Raw genomic sequence first — 25,648 nt, forward strand, 5'->3', positions numbered from 1 at the left:
TTTTTTTTTTTTGGAGGAGGTCAAATTGTAAAATGAGAAACTTAATATTCCGGGATCTAAAAGGTGTCTTAAAAATAAAGAGCGATCAAGTTTTTAAAAATCATTTGAAAACCTTTCACCTGCGATTCCTATTATATAGTATTTGTCTAAAAAACATTTTTCTAATATTATACTAATGCTGATATAATTATATACTACGTTGATATGATTATACCGTACTAACAATAAGTATAACTTATGTTCTCAAAAATCATGAAAAACGTCGGATATGAAGTGTCAAGTTTCTAACGATAAAACGTATGAAAATTTACCCCAAAAAAAGTATATATGTATAAGTATGTATGACTTGAAAATTACGTAATGTTATACGAAGTTATACAACGACGTATGAAACGTTAGAAAATTATTATTTCAAATTTTATTCAAATTTCTTATTCAAATATACCTATACATACACGCACACGCACGCATCTACCTAAAAAAATGTTTCTTTACCATTAAAACATTAACTACATAAAAATGAACAAACTTAACGAAGTTTAACTACAGATTAAACCTGAAAAGTTAACTAGATGATTTTAAAAATTAATTACTCTCTTTTTGCGAGGCTTTGTACGCTCATCTTATTTTTTTTTTCTTTTCTTTTTTCTTTCGTATCATAAAACTATCTTAGCCTAGAAAATTTGGGCCTTGTTATTTTAAGAAAAAAATAATCAAATATCTGTCGTGTCTGGTAGATAAGATACGTGAAAGATAATCAGTACAGATACTAAAGTTATGAGGACAATCTAACGATCTTATAATCGGAAGGATCTTATTCACACTGTCACAAAGTTTACCCTCTCGAAGTTAGTATTGTTATTTCGGTGATTCGCGAACATCGCAGAAAGTTAACATCGCAGGCCGTTGTCGTGCTCATTAGCCAAAATGTAATTCCCACGCAACGATGCACATCGAGCTAATTAGAACGAATTACCAGGTTTACGTTCGCGAACCAACGAGTTTACCGAGTTCACATATGTTTCATTCACTATATATGTATATATCTTTATGTATCATCTTTATGTATCTACTATAAATTTTATACACGTGTATGTGTATGTACAAATGCATGTACGTACATGTATTTAAGACGAAAAAAGAAAAAAAAAATCTCTTCTTTCTTAATGAAAATTTAATTTATTAGACAAAATCGTTTCACCGAAACGGAAATATTTTTGCGAATAAATTTCTAATAAAAATTAACTAATGATATAGTAAAACTATATGTATTTAACTTCATGCGTATACATGCATGTAAAATCTAAGGATTATTACAGCTGATGACTGTACGAAGTAAAAAATACAAAAATATATTTTTTAATTTTCTAAAAGAAAAGAAAAAAAAAAGGAAACAATCGTGCTTACAATGCGTCTATCTTTAATATCTAGGAGATTTATTTACGAATTTACGTTTTGTATTTTTTGTATTTTTTAACTTTTTATCTATTTGGTCGATCGATGGATCGAACGAATTAACGAATGAACGAACGAACGATCGATCGATCGATCGAGTAAACGTAAGAAAGAACTAGTCGGATTGGTTTCTAGAACTAGCTGGTCTCACGACAATTGAAGGAAATTTTTACAAGAAGGTTTCGAGTCTCGTTTCGCCTAATGGGATTAAGGACGTTTAACGAAACGATGCTGGAGGGCTTCTAAATAAATTCCGGCAATTAGAATGAAGGCTCTTAGATCGAGTACTCGTTACTGGATTAACTTAATCTCTACTATCTTTTGATGTTCATTGAAAACAAACAAACAAAAAAATATATATATAAACTCACACACACACATACACAGGATAGACTAGAAAATCCTAAGTTCGGAGTTTTACGATCTGAATGGGGAAAAAAGAAAAAAAAAAAAATTAGAAATTAGTCTAACGAAGTCTCGAAAAAGAGTAATCGATTTTTTAAAAATCATCTAAGAACTTTTATATCATATATATATATATACATATATATTAATTATAAATGTGCATTAATATATATGTATCATATATATATATATATAATATATACATTTATCCATACAATAGAAAAAGACATTTGTTTTCTTTAACTGTTTGTTTAAATAATAATAATATTAATAATAACAGCAATAATAATCACGTAGTAGATACGTAGTACCTACAAAGTAAAGTACAAAAAGTGTAAGAGAGTAAATGATAAATAAACAATAATAAAAGGTATATATAAATATATACACGTAACAGAGATGTTTCCTTTTCTTCGTTCCAGGTTTTCTTTCCTTTGGAATTTTTTTAAATACTACGTAGTAGAATATAAAGAGGCAAATAATAAATAAACAATAGTAGACGTAGTATCTTCGTTCGAATCGAATGTGATAAATTTTAGAGAACGTTTCGCTAGGTTTTGCCCTAAGGCACGTAGGATAAACGTGAGTCGCTTATGCTAGACCCGAAGACAATCGATAAGTTGCGATATATCCGGGCGAAGAGTGAATTTTCATATTTTCTCCTTTTCTACCTTTATATACGTAAGATATATATATATATATATATATATATATATATATATATATATAAAAGATATATATACATACATACATACTAACATACACATAGATAGATATATCTATGTATATATCTATATATACACATACACACACACATTTATTAATATTCGTATTATTATTATTATTATTATTATTATTATTATTATTATTATTATTATTATTATGGTTATTATTATTATTATTATTATTACAAATTTATAAATTTGTATTATCATACGTATATATGTATGTACGTATACACGAATAGTAAGGAGACATTTTTGTCTAATATATAATTATATATTTTAGGAAACAAGTTAAAAGTTCAAAATAAAAAGAAAAGAATAAAAATAATCGATACAAAGAATAAGAATAAAAAAAAAAATAAAAAAAGAAAAATAAAAATACTTAAAATGTGTGATGGATGTTAATATCAGCTGACTATAGCAACAAAATGGTGCGGCAATGGTATTGGTAACTACACCATATATCTATGTATATTTGTATGTCGTAGGAGTTGCTCTCTTCCACGTACCGTTGTATCGAGTCTGAAGAAGATTTCTAAGCAGCACGTGCGCGTTATATGTACTTACGTCCATCGTCATCTCGTACTTACATACCTATATGACACACACACATACACACTACACGTATATGTGATCACTAGCGTACCTCGTCGTCGCAAAAATTGTCGGTAAATGGCAATAGCAACAGAGCAAGAAATTGTACCCGTTATTTCTGATTTTCTATCCACTTTTAACGATCCTCTTGAAATATTATTCAAATCGATAAACGAACGAGTAAACGATATAAGCTCGATAATCGCAAACGAGAATATTCGATTACGAACGTTCAACATGATATTGGCGACATTTTAAAGCGGTTAATTTAAATTGTTGCATTCGCACGTGTTGCTCGATTGTGGATTATTATTAATAAAAACAATACACAAAGATAACAATAATAATAATAAGAAGAAGAAGAAGAAGAAAAAAATAAGAACAAGATGAGAGATATAGAAAAACGTTTAGTACTTACTCTTAGATATAGGAGACGTGGTCCCAGATTCCGGCCTCGTAGTTATCAACCTCGCTACGACATTGTTCTCGTTCTCGAAGAAGGCTGCGACTTGTTCGCAATCGGTCTCGTTTTTCGAACGGTCGAGAGAACGCGGTAAACGCGATAGAACGGCGTCGACGCAACCGCCGAATAAAATCCCGAGGAGGAGGAAGAGAATAAGCGATGCCGGTGATGCACACCCTGCGTTCTGCCTCCTAACCGTTATTATTTTCATTTTGCCAAAATGGCACCGCGACGCGCGCGCGGCTCGCTTAGACTTGCCGGAGAAAGAGAGAGAGAGAGAGAGAGAATGAGATATATATATATATATGTGTGTGTGTATATATTAACCGAACGTGAATAAGAGATGCGATTAATTCGCCAACGAGACTCCTTTCTTCTCTTTTTCTTTCTTATTTTCTCGTCGAACGTTCACCTTCTTCTTCTTTTTCTTTTTCTTCTTCTTCTTCTTCTTCTTCTTCTTCTTCTTCGTCTTCTTCGTTGTCGTCGTTTTCTTCGACTTTTTTCTCACAAAGATCTTCTTCTTCCTTTCTTACCGCGTTGTCAAGCGACGACGATCAACTCGCTACTACGTCGACGAGTACGAAAAGGTCCACGTTCGTTATGAGAACGACGATCCAAAGTCGCATCCGACGACAACATTTGGATTATCGTGAAAAGCACCGTGTCGCGATACTAGTACCACATGCACGCGCGTTCACGCACCGGAGCCGCGAGCCGACGACCTCGGCCACTGCCGGCCGCCAATAGTCGTGATATATACGACGGAACGTGCTTTAAAAGACGTCGACACGATAAAGGAACCCGAGAGGAACACCAGCTCTTTCTTATTGTTATTTATTATCGATAATCTCTCGAGGATGTTACAAACGAATACGGCACCACCAACGAGACTCCGATCAAAATCGCGGTATACACTTAAAAAGAGAGAGAGACGCACGCACACCCGCACGCATGCATGCACGGGGACGCGATACGCGTCTCGCGGATCGCTCGATGCGACTGAACCACCGTACCGAGAGCGTCCCGTGCCGAGAGCGCGCCGCCGAACCGAACTAGTCCGAACTTATCCGAATCCTTCCGAGTTACTACGTTACTGCGCCATCTACCGTCGCTCGCCTGAATTACCGTCACTCGAACTACCGACAAAGGATCGTATATTAAAGTAATAGAAATTTATTTCTTTATTAAGTTACATCGATGTATGTTTATAAAAAAAAAAAAAAAAGCTAACGTTTCGATACACGTAAAATCCGACTTTCGTAGGATATACGATACGATATGATTTGACACAGGATAGGGGATAGAGGATACATATACATATCGAATTAATCTTTTTGAATGAACGTTATCTGTCTTCTCGTTTGATTCACTTGCCAAACATCTAATCTCTCGTATTCTTCTATGCATTCGTCCACTTGATCGGGCTTAAATCCTTTACTCGTACATCGTTCCAATATGTCCGATACTTTTACAGTTTTACTACCACTGGCTAGTTCCAAAATAAGGTAATAAATTCTGTCAATAGGATTTCTTTGAGCGTTACTCGGTTTGGTTTCTGAATAATTGATTGAATGCTTTGACATTTCGACCAATCTATTTGCCTCAGCGACGTCCTCTTTTTCGACAACGTTCGCTAATCTGAGACGCGCCAACGCTGTTGCCAATCGTAGAACCCCTAATAAATTACGAGCAGAAGTGAAAGTTTTATCGGTGCTGTTACGTGACTCTCTTCTCATCTCCACATACGAATCTGCGATGATAACAAAAGGAAACATTTCACGTAGTTGTAATTCAATAAATTATTTCCTAAATATTATCTAACACTTACCGACGATATATTCCGATAAATCCTCCGGAATGGAAGGTTCCTTTGCTTTACATAAATTAATATACTTTCGTATTAAATTCATGTCCAATACTTCAGTTTCGGTAGGTGGTTGAGAACAATGTTGATGAACGTAAGTTATGTGCTGTGCCATTCTATAAAATATAAGGTATATATCTCTGATCATCCATCGATCTAACGAACTTTCAAATAATAACAAGAACATCGAGTCATAAAATATTTACTTCAAATCGTTACTTCTATCGGCACGGTCTTGAATAAGCCACAATAAATCAAATCTCGATAACAAAGCAGCCGGAAGCTGAATGTTTTGTTCGATCGTTCTTTTAGGATTATATCTTCCGTAAGCGGGATTAGCCGCTGCTAAGATAGAAACTCTAGCGTTTAAACGCGTCATGATTCCAGCTTTGGCGATCGATATCGTTTGTTGTTCCATTACTTCGTGTATAGCGGTTCTATCTGCATCTGCCATTTTATCAAATTCGTCAATGCAACAAACTCCTTGATCGGCCAATACCAAAGCTCCACCCTCGAGTATCATTTGACCGGTCAAAGGATCTTTCATTACGGCTGCGGTTAAACCAACGCCGGAGGATCCTCTTCCTGTAGTATATTGCGATCTGGGTGCTAAACGCGTTATGAACGAAAGTAATTGAGATTTAGCAACACCTGGATCACCCATCAAACAAACATTGATGTTTCCTGCATAAAATTAAAGAAATTATTATCGTTGTTATCGTTAAATTATCTATTAAAACGTAATATCTACCTCTGATCTTGATGTCACCCTTCTTTTTATCCGTGCCACCGACGAGAAGTAACAGTAATGCTTTCTTAACATCTTCCAATCCGTAAATTTCTGGTGCCAATGATAAAGCCAATTTACTATAAAAATCATCTTGCGATAATAATGCCAATTCTTCATCCGTTAATTGTGCGCTACTGTCGTCTATGGTTTGCGAATTCGTACAACAAACGATTCTCTAAAATATATGTATTTAAATCACTATCCTTCGAGTTTGGGAAAAAAGAAAGATGATAAAGAAAAAGAGGAATGACGAATTTTCGTACATGTGCATCCAAGTATGTATCGCTCAAAAGTGCGGAACCACCTCTGGCGTTAAAACCAGTTTTCACTAAAGGTAAAAAGATTCCAGTAATGGTTACGTGATCTCCCGGTAAGCATTGTCGTGTAGTTTCGCCTCTGCAAAAAATCGTCACTGTTCTAGGAATATGACCAACTGGAACTTGATCGCTCTGAAATAAATTTGACATGTTTAATTGTTGTTACGAGTAATGTATATTGTCATAAGAATGTCTTACATGTTCCTGCAGCTTAAGTTCTTGAAATTTAACGAATTTTGATCCTTTTGTTTGCATATACAATCGGCCACCTGCCTTATTCACACGACAATCGTCGCTAGGACATGTTCTCAATGGCATAAAACTAAGTGATTGTACCTACAATTATTTTATCAATGTATATTTGAAGGAATGTTATCAACAATGGTAAGATATTTGTATAAATATCATAAAACTTCGTTTAATACCGGTTGATACGTTTCTGCGCCACATTGGTCACAGGTATAAGTAGCAACAACCATCATGGGCTTTACTTCGGTGGATCTAGTTACAATACCTCTAACTGTAACCAATTTTCCTATCTTTTCTGCTTTTATTTCTCTAACAGAAAGTGCTTTTACATCATTAAAATCTTTGATATATATTTCACTGTAATAATATAGAAATATTAACATTTTTTATATCGCAAATTAAAGATCAAACATTCATAAAAAATATCAATAGTTTATAACTGACAAACGTCGCATGAGTTCTGGAGCATATCTGTTCCTAGGATCTCTTTGATCACCTGGATGTCTATTACGAGCTTCTATTAATAATCGATGTTCAATATATACATCCAATGCATCTTTAGCAGATACAGGTTTTTCTTTAAACTCTGGTAGTATCTCTTGCACAAGCTTGAAAATGCAGGATTATTAGATTATTTTATAAAGGACAAAGAAGAAAGAATAGAATATAAGCATACCTCTAACAACAAGTTAACATATCTTCTGGTATTATTAGCAATAGCTGCAGCCAATTCATCATCAAACTCTTGCATATCATCTAATTCAATAATAAAAGCTACTTGTTCACGATGAGCAAGTTTAGTAAGTTGTTGTCTGTACTTAAACGTTTTGTCACCAGTTTTATCATCCATAACCATAAATTCTGTTAAAAATGTCTTGAGTTGCTCTATAACAACATATATAATATTAATACGCACATAAATATAGTTAATGCAACATCCTATATGTTTATAATAAAATATGATATATATACTATATCTATGGTTAGAAATTAATTGATATTTATAACTTCAGATCTACCTTTATCTTTAATATAATCTCTCGATGCTTTCTTCGGTGCCATTTTGTAAAAGATATAAATAAAAATACAATACTTTTCCTTATTATATTAACACGACTTTTCTGTAAATTAAAGTAAACATAAAACGACTCTCGTTGATTCCCGCCTAAATGTTACCGGATATTTCTTATGACATGCTTTTGTACGGTCACGTGACATCTCTATACCAGTCGGTAGGTGGTCACGTGGGAGAGCACATATAACCTCGTCTATACTAAGATCGCATGTGTGTTTCACTTCGTGCTGTCTGTTCTGATTAAAATAAAATTATGGGGAAGGCAAAGAGAATTAAAGTATCTGCAGGAGAGAAAAGAAAAACGAAAGTAGGTTTAGCTGATCAAATAGAAGCGGACAAATCTGTTACAGCGAAAAATAGACAGAAGATCAGAAATCGCAATGACGACGACGAAGAGGTTAGTTCGTATTTACTTACTTATTACTTGAAAATACAAATTACGTAGGAACGCATAAGAGGAAAATTACTTTATAATTTTTTAGTATGTCGATCCTACGCTTACAAAAAAGATATTACTACAAGCAAGACGACAACAAATGGAAATGGAAGAAGAGAATGAAGAGGGTCGGGTTTCGGGTTCTGTAAAAAAGCCATTGACAAAACTTGGAGTTGAATTTAGTGATAATGAAGATGAGTCCAGTGAAGATGATGTACAAGGGACTCACTATTATGAAAACATAGAAATTAGCGAAGAAGACGAACGTGCATTAGAAAAATTTATGGCTAAAGATCCGGTACCGATGAGAACGTTAGCTGATATTATAATGGAGAAATTAACAGAGAAAAAGACAGAGATAGAAACGCAATTTTCTGATGCAGGTACCATGCAAATGCAAGAATTAGATCCAAAAGTTAAAGTAATGTATCAAGGAGTTAGAGACGTATTAAGTAAATATCGTAGTGGTAAATTGCCAAAGGCTTTTAAGATTATTCCAAGTTTAAGGAATTGGGAACAGATTCTTTACATAACAGAACCACCAAGATGGTCTGCTGCAGCTATGTATCAAGCTACAAGAATATTTGCCTCTAATCTTAAAGACAAAATGGCACAAAGATTTTATAATCTCGTTCTATTACCTCGTATTAGGGATGATCTAGCTGAATATAAAAGACTCAATTTTCATTTATATCAAGCATTAAGAAAAGCTTTGTTTAAGCCTGCTGGCTTTATGAAAGGAATTTTACTTCCTCTTTTAGAATCTGGTACATGTACGCTTAGAGAAGCCGTTATTATTGGTTCGGTAATAGCAAAAAATTCTATTCCAATTTTACATTCGTCTGCGGCAATATTAAAAATTGCAGAGATGGACTATACCGGTGCAAATAGTATATTTCTCAGAATATTTTTAGACAAAAAATATGCGCTTCCATACAGGGTGATAGATGGTGTTGTTTTTCACTTTTTAAGGTAAATTATTATTAAATTACATGTTAAATAAACAATAGAGAATTATTCAATGCTAGATATTTATAAAATCATATTTCAGATTTGAAAGGGATACAAGAGAATTGCCAGTACTATGGCATCAAGCTTTTTTAACCTTTGTACAGCGTTACAAATGTGATATAAGTTCAGAACAAAAAGAAGCTTTGTTAAAATTGTTAAAGAAACAGTCACATCATGTTATTACACATGAGATACGAAGAGAATTACAAAATGCAAAATGTAGAGATGTAGAAATGACTGAGCCTACAACAGAACCTATGAATGACATTCAAACAGAACCTATGTCATGTCAGGATTAATTTAACATTAAAAACGATATAATAAAAAATGTAAAAAAATATTTTTATATAATGAAGTTTATAAGTAATATTACTTTTATTATTATTTATTTTTAATTATTATGAAATTTACTTAAACGAGTTATATTAAATACTTATAAACGTATCTTTAATTTTTTTTTAGAACAGTTATTATTTTGAAAAATTTTTTAATTCATGACACTGTGTTAAAAATAATATATATTTAAGCCTCTAGAGGTGTAAAATATATACAAAATTTATCAGACTTTTGATAAATGTAAAAAATAGCTTACAAAATTTAAAACTTTTCTTTAGTATAATGAGTTTTTATGAAATGCCATTGAGAAACGATTATTACAAGCTATAGATTAAAAGATGTTTTTAATTCAGAATTGATACTTGTTGATTACAGAGCCTATACATTTAAAGTGGAAGGAGTTATATAAAGATATTGCTTTGTTTTGCAATGTATATATATATATATATCTATGTATATATATCATAAATAATTTCAATATAAAACAATGTTGAAATCACAATGTTTTTCCATCCTGTCGTTTTAAAACATTATTTATCATTTACATTACATTATAAAAACAAGGTTTTTTATAAGATCACTAACAATATTTTTACAAGCAGTCTCCAACAGGTTAAAATATAGATATGTAATTACTGATTAAAAAACGACATTACAGTAAAGTAAATAAGACGACACAAATCGTAAAATAGATCATATAACATTCTGATTTAGCAATTTTTTAAGTTTTAGGAATAACTTTTATAGGAATGCAAGTACTCCATTATAACTTATTAATACAGTCTCCAATAATTTATAATCTGTAACTTACTAAAATTCATTTTTTTTTAAAAAAGCTAGTAATACTTTTAGATCCAACAGCTGCTTTTTGCCTAGCAAGCTCCTTCTTATTTAATGTTGGAGTTTTCTGAAGCTAAAATATAAATGGTAAACTGAGTATATACATTAATATATAAAAATCTATTTTTGCCAATAACATACCTTCTCAGGTTTTGACAAATCCAAAGCTTTGGTACGTGGGGTTAAATCTTCTTCAGAAGTTTCTCTTTTGAATTTCTTCTCCTCGATTACGTGCTTAGGACTACTCAATTTACGTTTTCTTTCTACTTCCTCTGGTATATTTAGATATTGTGCCAATTTTTTTGCTATATCATCGGCCAAATATTCAGATACTATACCATGTGCATATTTCAAATATTCTGAAATACATATTAAAGAGATTTAATTGAATTATTTATTTATTTTTTTTTTTTTGTTTCAGTTGTTTCGAATTTGAAGAAAATTCCTACCTAGTTCAGTACCACTTTCATATTTAGTATTTTTAACGTATGTAGCACTTATAGCTCCTTGCGATACATGAATGCTTTTCTGTTTTAAAACTTCGGCTACTCTTTCTACTTTTTTTTTCAACCAATTTAACGTTTTTTCTTCGTTGTACTTGAAAGCTTGAAGAGATTCATCTCCTTTACGATCTGCAACTAAAGATAACTTCAAGTTTTGGCAATGAGCTAAGCGAGGTGTTTCTGGATAATCTTCATCCCATAAACATTGGTCAAGAGGCTGTATTTGCGGTGACTAGAATAACACACATATAACTAATAATTAATATTCATGTTTATTTTTTTTTACTCATTTCTAATATCTTTAATAAAATTACCTTTCTTAAATACGGTAAAACTAAAAAGATTGGGTCAATTGGAGTAGAAAGATGCATTTTACCATCGGACTTAACGTTATCATCTATAAACCATGACCTTCTGTTTTCATCAAATGCTAAAACCTCTTGTATCGTAAGATCACCAGGGCTGAAGACGAACATAGCTGGTTGACTCGACGCAGGATGTCTAAGTTTGACTACGTTTGGTAAGTTTCCATCTTTTCCCTCTAGACCATCTCCTAAAAAGAATGATAGAATAAGAAATCTTAAACTGAATGCATTTGATGTAATACCAATTTTAAATAGACAACGTATGACTTTTTCTTTCACTAACCTTTCATAAGAAAGACCCAAGTGTTCGTTGCAGGATTTAAATTACCAGTTTTGACACATTTTTTAGGCGATGCTTTTATACGCGGCATGATCGTATTAATATAAGATTTTTTAGGTTAAATATTTTCCTTTGAATAAATTTTATTACGTTATATTATTTGTAAACTAATATTCAAAAGAAAAATTCAATGGTTAGCCATTTTTGACAATTAAACAGGGCGTTAACTTTTTATCGTTCGGTGTTATATTTAATTTCAATTCAATGTCACTTTTTGTGAGAAAACTCAGTACACGAGACATTTCGTTGGGATTAGCGTAAGCAACATTTGAAATTCCGACGCGCGGTCGGATGTGTTACAGACGATCTACGATCAGAGAAGTAGTGGCGCGTTATTGTGCCATGTTTCAAATTGTAATCCTTATATCGAACTCTAGCGTAGGAAGCGTTAACTAGATACTATCCTTTTCTCTCCAACTTTCGATAAATAGATTACATCGCAAGATATAAAGTAACAAAAGGAAAAAAAATAATCATTATGCTTTTCAAATATTTCATAGAAGATATATAACCGGTATGATTATACTTTTCATTAAGAATACTATTGAAAACATTTTTCAAGTTTATTGATCGATCAAATATTTATGATTTTGACTAGTTTTCAAGAAAAAATTCGTGGGTTGAAGTTTGAATAATTTAATACGACATAACCAAAGAAATTCTAAAGTAAAGATGTCGCTGATGTTAAAGGAGTGCTAAGCATCCGCCATTTACTTCCGCGAAATTTGAATTTTCAAGTATTTAGTATCATTAATTGTTCAATTTCACTCACCTGTTTTTTTTCTAGATGTATAATATTGGAGAAAAAAAGAAGAAAAAAAATTTTAATTTATGTCTCGTTTTCATATTATATATAGTGATCCATATGTCGTTTACTATATATGATTAAATTATCGAAGAACTTCGATCGAATGAATGGAACGCATTCGATCTTATTTTACTGCTTTAAATGGTAAATATTTGAGTTCTCGTTAATAGAGTACGCGGACGTCACTGATGACATTTTACTTTAAGAGAGCTACCCACGGAAATCCAATATCGAGAGTAATCGCGTGCGATCGAGCAGGTCGACCTAAATACCACGTCATTTGGATCAGAATAGAGGCGTGTACACGTACATATACACACATACATATACATATATATATATAAACGCACATATCGTCAGTGTCATTGCAAGAATGATCTCGTAATATATACGTATATACACACACATATATGTTTATATATATAACATATATTATATGTTTATATATATATGTGTGTGTATGGATGTGTATATATGTATATACAAAAATCCTTGCAGTTTTTTTATATTTATTTATTTATTTATTTATTTATTAAACAAAAAATCACAGAGTAACCTGTGAGGCAGGAGACATTATTTTTAATTTATAGTTCACGTGGCTCTTGTTTTTTTTTTTTCCTTTTTATTATTTTTTTGCAATAAATAACATTGACAAACGCTAATAATAAATTTACCTTACGTTAATGATAAATGAACGAAATATTTTTAAAAGAGCAACGTGAATCGGGAACAATTAAATCTGCAGAGAGAAATTTTCATTAGTGGAAGTGATGAAGTTTTATTTACAAATCAAGGCATTATCGTTAATCTTGTTTACATGCATACATATATCTTTCACTCTGATTTTTGTTTTTTACTTCTCTCTTTCTTATTTTTTTTTCAATTAATTTCCATCTCGCTCATTCTCGCTTTTTTTTATCCTACTTTCATCGCTACTCTTACACACACACACATTCACATGTACACACTCATACGTTTACATTCTCATTCTCTCTCTCTCTCTCTCTCTCTCTCTCTCTCTCTCTCTCTCTCTCTCTCTCTCTCTCTCTCTTTTATTCGCATTCAATATGCGCATGTATATATTCCTATCTCGTGTATGTGTGTGTATTTGTGTGTGTATGTGTATATATATATATTTATTTATTTATTTATTTATATTTATATATATTTATCTTTTTCTCACTCTTTCCACGTTTAACACAACGCTCTGATTACATTTAAAAATTCCTTGTGTTGTTTTTCTTTTCTTTTCTCTCCTTCTCTTTTCTTTTTTGACGATTTTGTACAGTACATAGAAATATATATATATATATACATATATATATATACATATACACATATATATATATAATAGTGTAATATATTTAAAGGCGCAAAAAGGTATAAGCGCCATATCCGTAGTCACTCCATATCCTTTATGTGTACGTGTGTGTATGTGTATGTGTATGTATGTCATTGCGATTTTTCTTACGAAAAATAATTCAGCGTTATATAAAAAATTACGAATTTATTAACAGGCTCGAAACCTGTGCACGGCTTTCTCCGTTGCAATTTCTTCTTCTTTTTTTTATTTATTTATTTATTTATTCATTTATTTTTATTTTTTTCTTCTAAACACATGCACCGGCCACATCACACCACCACAAGCGCACACGTATGCCTCCCGCTCATTTTCGTCTCTTTTTATAATCTTCTTCTCCTCCTTCTTCTTCTTCCTCTTTTCTAATCCTTTTTACAATTTTATCGATTCATTTATTAACACACGTTTACACACACAAACGTGTACCTTCTCGAAATAACGCTTTAGCATGGAGAAAAGTATTGGTTTTAATCCCCTTTACAATTTCTCTCTCCTCTTTCTTTCTCTCTCTCTCTCTCTCTCTCTCTCTCTTTCTCTCAAACAATCTAACGATACGTTTTACATAGCACAATAATTCTTGTTACTGTTGTTTCCTTTTATTCCTTCCTCTTTCCTCATCTTTTCGTTAATACGAAGAAAAAAAAAAGACAAATCTCAAACATTCCATTCCACCGGTGCGGATGACGAATGTATTATTTAATTATTTGTATTTGATTGTTGTGTGTCGTCATCGCGAGAAGAGTGTGTACGTGAAAAAATATATATATACATATATATATTTATATATATATATATGTATGTATGTACATATTCTTCATACATTTAGTAGCTTTCTTTTTGAATCGAATATCAACACACCGATAAGACAGCAAAGACCATAAAGATATAAAAAATATCATAGCAACAGATTAAATCTTTCGTAACGTGTTAAGTGATCTATGTTTAAAAGGCTTATCGAGAAAGATGATACAGACACATGATTATGATAAAAATGGTGAGACGATGATTTCACTATTCCGTAACATATCAAGATGATGATCGCAAGTAGAAAATATATATATATATATGTGTGTGTGTGTGTGTATTATATATACAAGCCACTGATTAGTGATCTATTATTTGAGATATTGAGAAACAAACGATGTTTCGTTTGATGCTATTTAAAAAATTTTTTTTCATTACATAAAAAAATTATTTTCTTTAAGAATAAATATACTTACGTACTTTTATAAAAACAAATAATCTTTATAAATAATTACAATCAAAATATTTTAAAATATGTATTTCAAAACGAAAAATATACGACTTAGATCACTTTCGTAATGATCGTCTCTTATATATATGTATACATATACATACATATCTACATAGATACATATATATATATATATACATACATACATATAATCTTGTTTAATGCCAATAATTTTCTCCCCACTCGTACTTACACAGATGATAATCAAAGTACATATTCGAATATTTGAAATTTGCGCATAAACTAATAATGCACGCTAATATTATACATACATATTCGGAAACTCTTTTTTACATTGCAGTCTGTTACAAATATGTCATACAATCAAATATATGGTAAAAATGAGTAAAAATTTTTTTATTCTTTTCATTTTGTCTTTCAACAAAAACGAATCAAAATATATATATATATATATATATATATATATATATATATATATATATACACATATATATACATATATATATAGACACAAGACGATCATAAAATCATAAAATTACTGACGATACAATCCTTTAATGAAAAAATTCGCGTGCTGCAATATTGCAAGTTGCAATTATTTACGGAAGCACAGACTTCTTTGTCTAAACGCTAGAATTTTTTCTTTTATTTTTTTTCCTTTTCTTTTCTTTTACTATTATTTTATGCATTTAAGGAAACGAATCGAATTCAATAAGGAATTCATTTCATTCGAAGAGTACGCAATTCTGAGTGCTTCGCTGCTAATTTATTTATTTGTTTGTTATTGATCTTTCTTTTTTTTTTTTGTTTTTATTTTCTTTCCTCTCTTCTTGCGGTGTGATGGGAGACACAGAAGATACATATATAATAAAATTTTGTTCGAAGCGTTCGACGACACTTATTCGATATTCATTAACGTAAAAAAGACGAGTTCATCAGGTATTTGCTACGTATTTGTACAGTTGTTTTCTTTTTATTTTATTTTTTTTTTTCTTTACTTTTTTTTCTTTTATAATATATATATATATACACACACACGCACGTACACGCTCACAGATATACACATACACACTACACACATGTACATATATATATATATATATATATATATATATATATTATTTGTATCGCTCGAAAATATCGTGGGAAATATTTTCTTTAAAACGTTAACACCGCGCGATCTTTTGGCATATATTCAAAGAAGTAATTACAATTGTAAAACGCATCGCAAGATTAAAAGTTCCATTTAAATAATTACGCTGGTGTGTGAAGTGAAATCAAATGGATCTTTCCCTCTCTTTCTCTCTCTCTATTCGCTCTATTATATGTGTATATATATATATATATATATATATATATATATATCGTAAATATATTTTCAAAATATTTGCGATATTTATGTTACACGATCTATGTATGTATGTATGTATGTATGTGTATTGGCTTTCTACAGAGTCGTTTGGCTGGGCGTTATGGGATACGAGACTATCAATATCTTTACAAGAATAGGTTTTTACTTTCATATACGCAAATACGAGATATCGAATCACGCTAAAAAAAAAGGAAGAAAAGAAAAAACAATAAAATACAAAAAAAAGAGAATAAAGGAGGAAAAAAGAAAATATTAAACATCCGAAAAGATAAAACAATTTTTCTCAGTTTCATCGTTAACACATTGTGTTAAAGTAACAAATTCGAAGAAACCGAGAGTGATAGTCGCGAGATAGAGAAACAATTTTTTTCTTTTTTTTTTTTTTCTTTTTTACATATTTTTCCAAGTACGAATATTTTCATTATTTGCATTTATACGCTATATGTACATTTATATATTCTAACTCTCTTTATTTCTCTTTCATTCATTCATTTTCTCTTTCTCTCGTTTTTTGCACTGGTATATCTGGTGTATATGTATATAGAAAAAGTAAGAAAGAAAAAAAACAACATACAATATATATATATATATTTATGTATGTATTATATATATATATATATATATAATACACGCACACATATATGCATATATATATATAAAACTTAATCGCAACATCTATCCAAAGTAAATATAAAAGCCTCAATGGAAGTGCGAAGTTTTTCTCTTTTGCATGATACATTAAAATATTTCATTCTCTATCCTTCTTAACATAATAGAAAGAAAATATATTCTCTTCCTTTTTTTTTCTCTCTCTCTCTCTTTCTCTCCTTAACTAAGTACAAGTGTTTCACAGTATCTCATCATTTACTATTTTACCACAACTCGTATAATTAGATTTCAATATATATATATATATATATATATATATATATATATATATATACATACACATATATATACATATATATATACACATATCTAACACAATATAGTTCTCAAATATCGTATTCCAATATAAAAGATTGCAACTCGTACATCTCTCTCTCTCTCTCTCTCTCTCTCTCTCTCTCTCTCTCTCTCTCTCGCTCGCTCGCTCGCTCTCTCTCTCTCGTGCAAAATATTCTATTATTAGTGCGAAGAAGAATTTTGATTGATTTGTACTGTTTTCTCATAGAAACGATCATCGTTTTCATAATGTTTAACAGAAATTAATATAATAGACAAAAAATTGTACGTCTTTAAGATCTTTTAATATCTATCATTGGAAATAATCAATCATAATGATTGATCGTAGAAGACGTTTCAAAAAAAAAAAGAAAACAAAAAGAATTGCGTCGCTTTAAGTGTATACCTTTTAATATTTTTAAGTTGCATCGTTAAAGGATTCGATTTTACAAATATAGAAAAAAGACGCTTGTTTAAGAGCTTAAAAAAAATTATAGCTTATAACAATTTTTTCTTTATAATTTTTTCAATGATATATTCATTGCTAACATTAAAAAAAAAAAAAAAAGGAAAGAAAAGAAAAAAAAATCAATCAAAATGATCGTAGGAGATGATTGAAAAATCGCATCGCTTTAATGATACGTTTAATATTGTTAAGTTGCAATGTTAAAGAGTTTAATTTTACAAATGTAGAAAAAGATATTTGATTACGAGCTTAAAAGAAAGTATAGCTTATAATAATTTTTCTCCATATATATTTTCAAGTATGTGTTGAATTACCGACATTAATACGATAGAATCCTCTTATAATGTGCTATGCAAGGAGCAAATGCATAACAGAGTGAAAGCGAATCCGCTTATGATAGACTATACTATTTCTTTTAAGCTTCGCCTATTATCGAAGGTTGTCTGTGTTGTTATTATTATCCAAATATATACGTCTTTATATTGTGAATGAAAAATATTTCTAATTTTGTAAAAACTCTATATAAATATAAATATATATATATATATATATGAGCCGATGATTATGAAAGGTCAATCCAAATCAAAAATTAAAAAAAAAAAATTAATTTATTACGTAATTTGTATAGCAAAGATCCAGTTACACGAATTACACAATAGACTAATTTTTTTTTTCATTTTTGACTTAGACCATACACTTTTATATGAATCATCAGCTCATGTATATATATGCAAACATTTATATATATATATATATATATATACTTTTGTTCGTGCAAAATTCTTCATTCGAATTAATTAAAAAAAAAAGATGGATAAAACAAAACAAAAAAATAAGAATAAATTGCACAGTTGATAAAATGTCCTAGAGAGTTTTTTATAACGATTGTTAGATGATTCTTAAACTGTATGTAATGCGCTCATAGATATACATATATTATCGTGATAATCTATTTATACAACTTTGCACACTTATGTAAACAAAATAAGCTGTTCGTAATTACATAAAACAAAAAATATATATATATATATACATATATCTCACCGTACTATTTATTAAAATACTCATTTAATCTTATGTTTACCCGTTTTGGAATATCAATGTGTATTTCTCATAATTTTTAACAAAAAATTAATATTATTAAGTTTAAAAAGAGATATTACATACAGTGCATATATAAATATTCAATTTTCTTTTATAATGAAAAATGCAACAAATCAATAAAAACAAATTTATCGTGTTTAAGTTGTACGCGTTTGATTGATTTTTGTTAATCTCTTTTTTTTTTCTTTCTTTTTTTCTTTTTGATAATAATCGAATTACCAGTTTATAAGCGATTAATGTAAAAACTGATCGATGAAAAACATTATGCGACGACAACAAATATAGAACATTACAAACAATATATATATATATATAATACTTTAAAATGTGGACCAGTCACATAAAGGATGAAATAGATGATAGCATTAATAAAAGTAATCACAAAATGGTGATAATAATAACATTAATGTAACAACTATGAGAAGATGGAGAGATGAAAATAATGAGAGGAGAAAAAAATAATAACATTATAAAATCATAATAATAACGAGGATAAAAAATATAAGCAATGATAATAAGATTGATTATATCAACGTAATGCGCAATCTGTACATTACATAATATGTATATACGATAAAGCGTGCAAAATCAATCATCACTGTTAGTGTGAATACAACTACATACTTACACGTATTGTGTTGTCTACCACCTACCCTTCACAAGGGTTCTATATTATCTATATAAATCTAATTCATTAACCATGTTATTATAATTGTTCATTTAACGTAAGATTTTTTTTTATTATCCGTACGATTGCGCTTGGAGGGAGAGAATGATATGCATTTTGGCTCGGTCTCTTTAAATTGTTATATCACTTTCTTGTAATTAAATTAGTTGACTCACTATCTGGCACACATTCTCCTTTGAAAAAAAGAAAAAAAAAAGGGTCAATCGTACTGGCAAATCATGAAAATATTAATAACTTAATCTAAAATATTATAATAAAATTCACTGTTTAAAATACGAAGGATGGTACCTTTTAAGATGATTAAACAAATTTAACATTTAGTGTATTATCATAATTTTAAGTTGCCAGCCTTTTGATATTTTTTTGTTTTTTTTATTTTCTTTTTTGTTTTTTTTTTTATTTTTTTTTTTATTTTTTGCTTTAATATTCAATATTACGTCAAGTAACGATCGTAATATTATATATCATCGATCCTATGGGAAAATGCTAAAAAAATTACTATACAAACTCGAAGTTGTGATGCGATGTACATATTTGTAATGCCAGCAAATGAAATGCAAATTAATAACAAATTGGTCCAAATAAAATGATGAAAAAAATGTGTAACACCGAACGACCCATCAAACGACTCATACTTATCAATGATCACTTTGATAATTTCTTGTATGACTCTGTGCGATTTATATTCAGGATTTAGTTCAGGATTTTTAAGATTATCCATTGAGGTATTCAGCAAGTATATATCATGCAATAGCACAAAATTTGCGTGCTCTAATTCAACAAGAAATATATCATTCATTTTTTTCACTTTCGTCTGTATCAAAGATATAATGCACGCATTTGCGTACTCTGATCTAACTAATTACACCGAAGCACTTATCGATTTCTTCTTTTTGTTCGATCATCATCAAAAAAACTCTTTATCGTAACAAAACCCTTTGAATCGAAGTGTAACAAAAGCTAATCGCTACACGTATTATTTTTATTCATTCTTCATCGTTCTGTCTGTACCTATTCGTTCTTTTTCTTTTTGTTTTCCTTTTTTTTTTTTTTTCTTCTAACGTTAGTTCCTCATCGCGTTGCTGCTTATCAGGAAGAAAATTCGAAGGCAACAACAAAGCAGAGTGCGGTTAATGTTGCACTATTATAACAGGGAAACGATACGCAGAAATGTTCACCCAGACTACTACGGGTACTTTTGGCCTTAGATAAAATATCTAACTGGGCATACCCGATTATCCATCGCAGCACAATAAGTGGTTAGCATTGGACAAATCAATTAAGATCCTCCTTAATGCACATCGAGTGATAACAAAACTGGTCACTTGACCAGAACATAGGTGGGGCTAGGAAGCACCAAGCGAACCTGATCCAGGACTGGGACTGTTTTGTACCGTAGTTGATACTTGATTATATGGATGATTGCTGTTGCACAAAACTGTATAAATGTTCTCCACGCTACTAAGTTTCTCAAAGAATGGAATTAAATCTAATAGTTCTGAGTCCGTCATGTCATCAAACCAGGATGTCACTGGAACCTAAAATCAAATTTTCAATTAACATCTTTGATCAGTATATTCTGAAGTTTATGTTGAAAGAGTATAAATTATTATTTACCGCATTATCAGGATGAAAGATATAGCTGGCAGGGCTGTTATCGACAATAATAATTTGTTGTAGATCTCTTCCCAGCTTATTTAAATCTTTAACGTAATTTCCTCTATGAAAAACGCACGACTCTCTGAATAATCTTGCTCTAAAGACTCCCCATCTGTCTAACAGATCGGCTACAGGATCAGCATACTGCAAATAAAACATAGAAATATATTATATATTTGTCTAAGTATATATTAATCGGATAGTTTAGAACTTTTATCATTTTAAACGAAGAAACCCATAACTACCTTAGCTAAACTTGCTGTGAACAATACGCATTCGTATAGTTCTCCCATCCTCTGCAAAAATTCATCCACATAAGGCCTCTTTAAGACATACACTTGGTGTACTGTTCCATCAATTTCTACAGGAACAACAAAATCCGCATTGTTGATCGGTTTGAAAGAACTGTGCACAAGTGTCTCATCCAAATCGATCACCATGCACTTTTTATGCATATCCTGGTGTCTGACAGGCGGTAAAAGATACCGTGGGGACCCAGTTCCTGGAGGCGGTGAACCCCGTCCATCTCCTTGTAACGAACTTGTTTTGGAACTTTTCGAACTACTTCCTCGTCCTCTACCAAGACAACAAAGCAGAGAACGCAAGAGTCCCCGCCCTCTTGGTTTCTTGCCACCTGTGGGACCGTTGCTGGCCGCTTCATTCTCTCGTGGTAATTGGGCTATATTCGATAGTAATAATAAAAAAAAAAATAATAATACCTTTACCCCACTAATAATACAAAAAGAAAATCTATTGTTATTACGTTATAGAACTCACTCGTTTGAAAAGAACTTGTAATTAACAAAATACACAAATGTAATATTGACAAAACAAGAAAATATTTTTTGGCCTACAAAACATCAATATTTATAGAAAGGGCAAAAGCCTTAGTCGTGAAACGAAACATAATATAGGAACAGTGTTTTGGAATCATTTACGTTCCTAAGAATGTACGATATCAACGTGTAACGAAAATTTCATCTTTGTCACCGCGCGCATAGTAGGACAAAGATAGCATTAGTGACACGAATGTTAGGAGGTTCGTAAATTAAAGCAGCGGCAAGGTAAGATATGGCACGGAAGAGAGAAACGAGTCGAGAATGAGGAGGAAAGGGGAAAGAAAAGAGGGGCAACTGGTAGAGACACGGTTCGACTACGAGGCGAGGCCAGGCGAAAACGCGGGGCGAGATGGTGGAGGAGTAGAAACGAGAGAGAGAGAGAGAGAGAGAGAGAGAAAGATAGAATGGAGAAGGAAGGCGAACCGTGAGACGAGTAATGGAGGAAACGTAGGAGTAGAGGGGAAAGGGGGAGGCAAGAGGACCGAGGCAAAGTTTAGGAGAGAGAAGGTGAGGAGAGGCGCGGTGCAGTCCCGTAACAGGTGCAGATTCCATCCAGCATCTGGAAGAAAAATGCAGAAAAAGGCGTAGGATTGGGAGCCGTGCTCGTTATGTTTACCTACCTTTCTCGTTATTAAACTGGCCTAGCTCGTCATCCCGCGACACTTGGGTGATAATGGACGATGCGTCCATTTAAACATTTGCTGGGAGTCCCTCCGTGTTGCTCGATCGTGAATTCCTTGGATGCGCGCGCGGGGGGATACCACCGACACACGCGCTCGCGCGCTCGCGCGCAAGCCTCGAAGGAGAGCGTACGCGCGCACGATGCACGCACACGCGCTAACTCGTTCGGCCGCTCGCGACACGGCAATTCCGTTCTCCTACTACCACCACCACTACTACTACCACCACTGCCGCCGCCGCCGCCGCCGCCGCTAGTACCACCACCACCACTACCACTACCACCACCACTACCACCACTACTATTGTTACTACTATTACTATCACCACCACTACTGCTACCACCGACGACGACGACGACGACGACGACGACGACGACGACGACGAAAAACCTCCTCCCCCTCCACCGCCACCGACCCGTCACCGTCGTCGCCAGCACCTCCACTCCTTCTCTTTTACCGCCGTCGTCGCCGTCGCCGTCGCCGTCGCCGTCGCCGTCGCCGTCGCCGTCACCACCACCACCTCCACCGTCGTCGCAGACGCCGCCACCACCACCACCACTGCGGCCGCAGCCACTGCGAAGATCACCGCGGCACGGCGGACTTGGACGCATAGGCGCGGACGCACGCACACGCTGTGCTGCAACGGCACGCGGTGCTCCGCCAATCCCCCTTTCGTTCACTCTTCCTTCTCTTTCTTTTCCTCTTCTGCGCTGTCTCTCTATCTCTTTTTCTTTTTCTTTTTCTTTTTCTTTTTCTTTTTCTTTTTCTTTTTCTTTTTCTTTTCTTTTCTTTTCTTTATAACTCAAGACTCTTACACTTCTCCGTACGACGAAGAACTTTTAAAACGATCTTTCCTTCTCCACTTCTTTCTCTTTTTCTTTTTATATCCCCCTTCTTCTACACTTTTCTTTATAATAATAATAATAGTAGTAATAATACTCAATCCGAACACCGCCAAATTGACACCGATCTCCTATCGTGCCAAATACTCGTTAAAAATTTCTTTGGACGTTCCGCCTTCATTTTCCAATATATATGTACGTACGAGAAACACTCGCGACCATATACCTTCTTGCTACTCCAACATTACCATCCCACTACCATACCATCACCACTACTACTACTACTACTACTACTACGACTACTACTACTACTCTACTACTACTATGCACACGCAGAAAAAACCGGGCACGCGCTCGCGCGCGCACTCCACTCTACAGCGCGCCTTTTTTTACGCGCCACACCTATCTCCCCAGTGACGATTCATTGCGATTCCATTCGCATATCTTTCTCTTTATCGCTCTCTCTTTCTTTCTTTCTCTCTCTCTCTCTCTCTCTCTCTCTCTCTCCCGCTCTCTCTTTACCAACTATATTCTTCTCGCATATATCCCGATAATGTCTTCGAACCGTTAATAAAACAATGATCGAAGTTAAAAAGAACGAGCAATGCAAACGGCTTGCTTTGATTGCTCGCGACGTTAAAAACGGTCTCTTTCATTCGAGCAAATCGATCGAACGAATGTATACGTCAAAATCCGTAAAAAAAGAAAATGCAAACAAACGAACTATGACAAACTATGGGGGGGACTTGGCACAGCTAACTCGACGTTCAATGTATCCACGAGAACTCGCGTATTCACCGTGTTCCGTCGTATCTCCGCTTTCATCGTCCCTGTCCTCTACTCCTCTCCGCACCACCCTCACAGTCTATCTATCACTCTCTCTCTCTCTCTCTCTCTCTCCCTCTTTCGCTCTCTTTTTTTCTGTCTCACTCACAGTATTACGTTCCTGTGGCTTCGGTCTGACGAGCCGCCGATCGTCGCGCCTCCTTGCGGCGTGTAAAGCAAACGATAACCTTGGTTGTAGGCTCATATAGTACAAATTTGAAAATCGAGAGCTATCACTGGAATTAGAATCGAAAGCCAAGTCGAACGTTATTCATCATATATATATATATATATATATATATATATATATCTATGTTGTGTGTATGGTTTATAGATATATGTATACATCTTAGTCCGATCTCTTTTGCGTGTTTGTGGCCTTCGCTAAAGCTCCGATCGTCCTTAGCAGATTTTGAAATTTTCTCGAACACGACGTTCGACACACCTTTGATTCAAGTAGTCAAACAATGGCGGCGCATTCATCTCGATCCAAGAAAGAATGCACATATTAATACTTTCTAATATTTGTTTTTCTAATATTGTTCTTTTTTTTTTTCATTCGTACGTGTTCTTTTCGAAACTTGTTGGGTTATATATGCTCGACAATGTCATTTCGTTATTAACGTTTTATAGGTTACTTTATTTACCTTCGAGTTTAGGTTAATTGAATTTCGACAAGGAAAAATATCTAATCGAATCAATTACGTTCGTTAAAACTTAGAATTAAGAATTAAATTTTATTTTCAGGTACAACAGGAGAATAAATATACATGTAATATAATATTCGTTTAGATATTTATTTTGTGATCGATTTTAGATAAGAGTTATCGTAATGACGATTAATTTTTTGTAATAACGATTTTTTTGTTAGTATTTAGATCCGTTACATAAGTGATATTTATCAAATTTTATTGAAAGAAAGAAATCAATACAATCTACATACATATATTATAGGTTATCTAGAATTTTAAATATATTACATGTATATAGAACATTTATGACAATAGTCAAAATATATTATCAAATCTCTTAATAGTTATATCATTATCAATATGACAGAATGAAAGACGAATATA

General features: G+C 32.5%; 5 protein-coding genes across 6 annotated transcripts in view; 1 reads left to right on the forward strand and 4 right to left on the reverse strand.

Annotated features, from left to right (window-relative positions):
- Window positions 1-4,617, reverse strand: part of LOC122628429 (division abnormally delayed protein) — a 104,361-nt gene extending 99,744 nt beyond the window's left edge. Inside the window, exon 1 of the mRNA XM_043810731.1 lies at window positions 3,598-4,617. Within this exon, the coding sequence (XP_043666666.1) occupies window positions 3,598-3,853 (256 nt within the window). The 5' untranslated portion in view covers window positions 3,854-4,617. The remainder of the gene's footprint in view (window positions 1-3,597) is intronic.
- Window positions 4,055-8,037, reverse strand: LOC122628428 (DNA replication licensing factor Mcm7). The gene is made up of 10 exons (XM_043810730.1): window positions 7,882-8,037; window positions 7,539-7,747; window positions 7,307-7,470; window positions 7,039-7,219; window positions 6,812-6,949; window positions 6,560-6,745; window positions 6,258-6,471; window positions 5,713-6,190; window positions 5,471-5,622; window positions 4,055-5,392 (listed from the first exon to the last, which is right to left on the reverse strand). The coding sequence occupies exons 1-10, from the start codon at window positions 7,922-7,924 to the stop codon at window positions 4,968-4,970; spliced, it is 2,190 nt and encodes a 729-aa protein (XP_043666665.1). The 5' UTR covers window positions 7,925-8,037; the 3' UTR covers window positions 4,055-4,967.
- Window positions 8,038-8,103: 66 nt separating this feature from the next.
- Window positions 8,104-9,753, forward strand: LOC122628431 (bystin). Its single transcript, XM_043810734.1, has 3 exons — window positions 8,104-8,334; window positions 8,420-9,345; window positions 9,425-9,753. The coding sequence occupies exons 1-3, from the start codon at window positions 8,191-8,193 to the stop codon at window positions 9,681-9,683; spliced, it is 1,329 nt and encodes a 442-aa protein (XP_043666669.1). The 5' UTR covers window positions 8,104-8,190; the 3' UTR covers window positions 9,684-9,753.
- Window positions 9,754-10,047: 294 nt separating this feature from the next.
- Window positions 10,048-12,790, reverse strand: LOC122628435 (ribonuclease H2 subunit B). Its single transcript, XM_043810740.1, has 5 exons — window positions 11,712-12,790; window positions 11,378-11,616; window positions 11,010-11,295; window positions 10,702-10,919; window positions 10,048-10,633 (listed from the first exon to the last, which is right to left on the reverse strand). Exons 1-5 carry the CDS (start codon window positions 11,797-11,799, stop codon window positions 10,538-10,540), a joined length of 927 nt encoding a protein of 308 aa, XP_043666675.1. The 5' UTR covers window positions 11,800-12,790; the 3' UTR covers window positions 10,048-10,537.
- Window positions 12,791-18,718: 5,928 nt separating this feature from the next.
- Window positions 18,719-23,159, reverse strand: LOC122628436 (carboxy-terminal domain RNA polymerase II polypeptide A small phosphatase 1). 2 transcript variants are annotated; one of them, XR_006327045.1, is made up of 5 exons: window positions 22,846-23,159; window positions 21,632-22,065; window positions 21,345-21,530; window positions 20,959-21,265; window positions 18,719-19,900 (listed from the first exon to the last, which is right to left on the reverse strand). XR_006327045.1 is itself a non-coding variant. In XM_043810742.1 (4 exons), exons 1-4 carry the CDS (start codon window positions 22,913-22,915, stop codon window positions 21,074-21,076), a joined length of 882 nt encoding a protein of 293 aa, XP_043666677.1. In that variant the 5' UTR covers window positions 22,916-23,159; the 3' UTR covers window positions 18,719-21,073. The 2 variants fall into 2 exon arrangements, 1 of the variants encoding a protein (XP_043666677.1); XM_043810742.1 differs by having other exon boundaries at window positions 18,719-21,265.
- Window positions 23,160-25,648: the final 2,489 nt, after the last annotated feature.

The sequence above is a fragment of the Vespula pensylvanica genome, chromosome 4 (assembly GCF_014466175.1).
Source record: "Vespula pensylvanica isolate Volc-1 chromosome 4, ASM1446617v1, whole genome shotgun sequence".
Lineage (NCBI taxonomy): Eukaryota > Metazoa > Arthropoda > Insecta > Hymenoptera > Vespidae > Vespula > Vespula pensylvanica.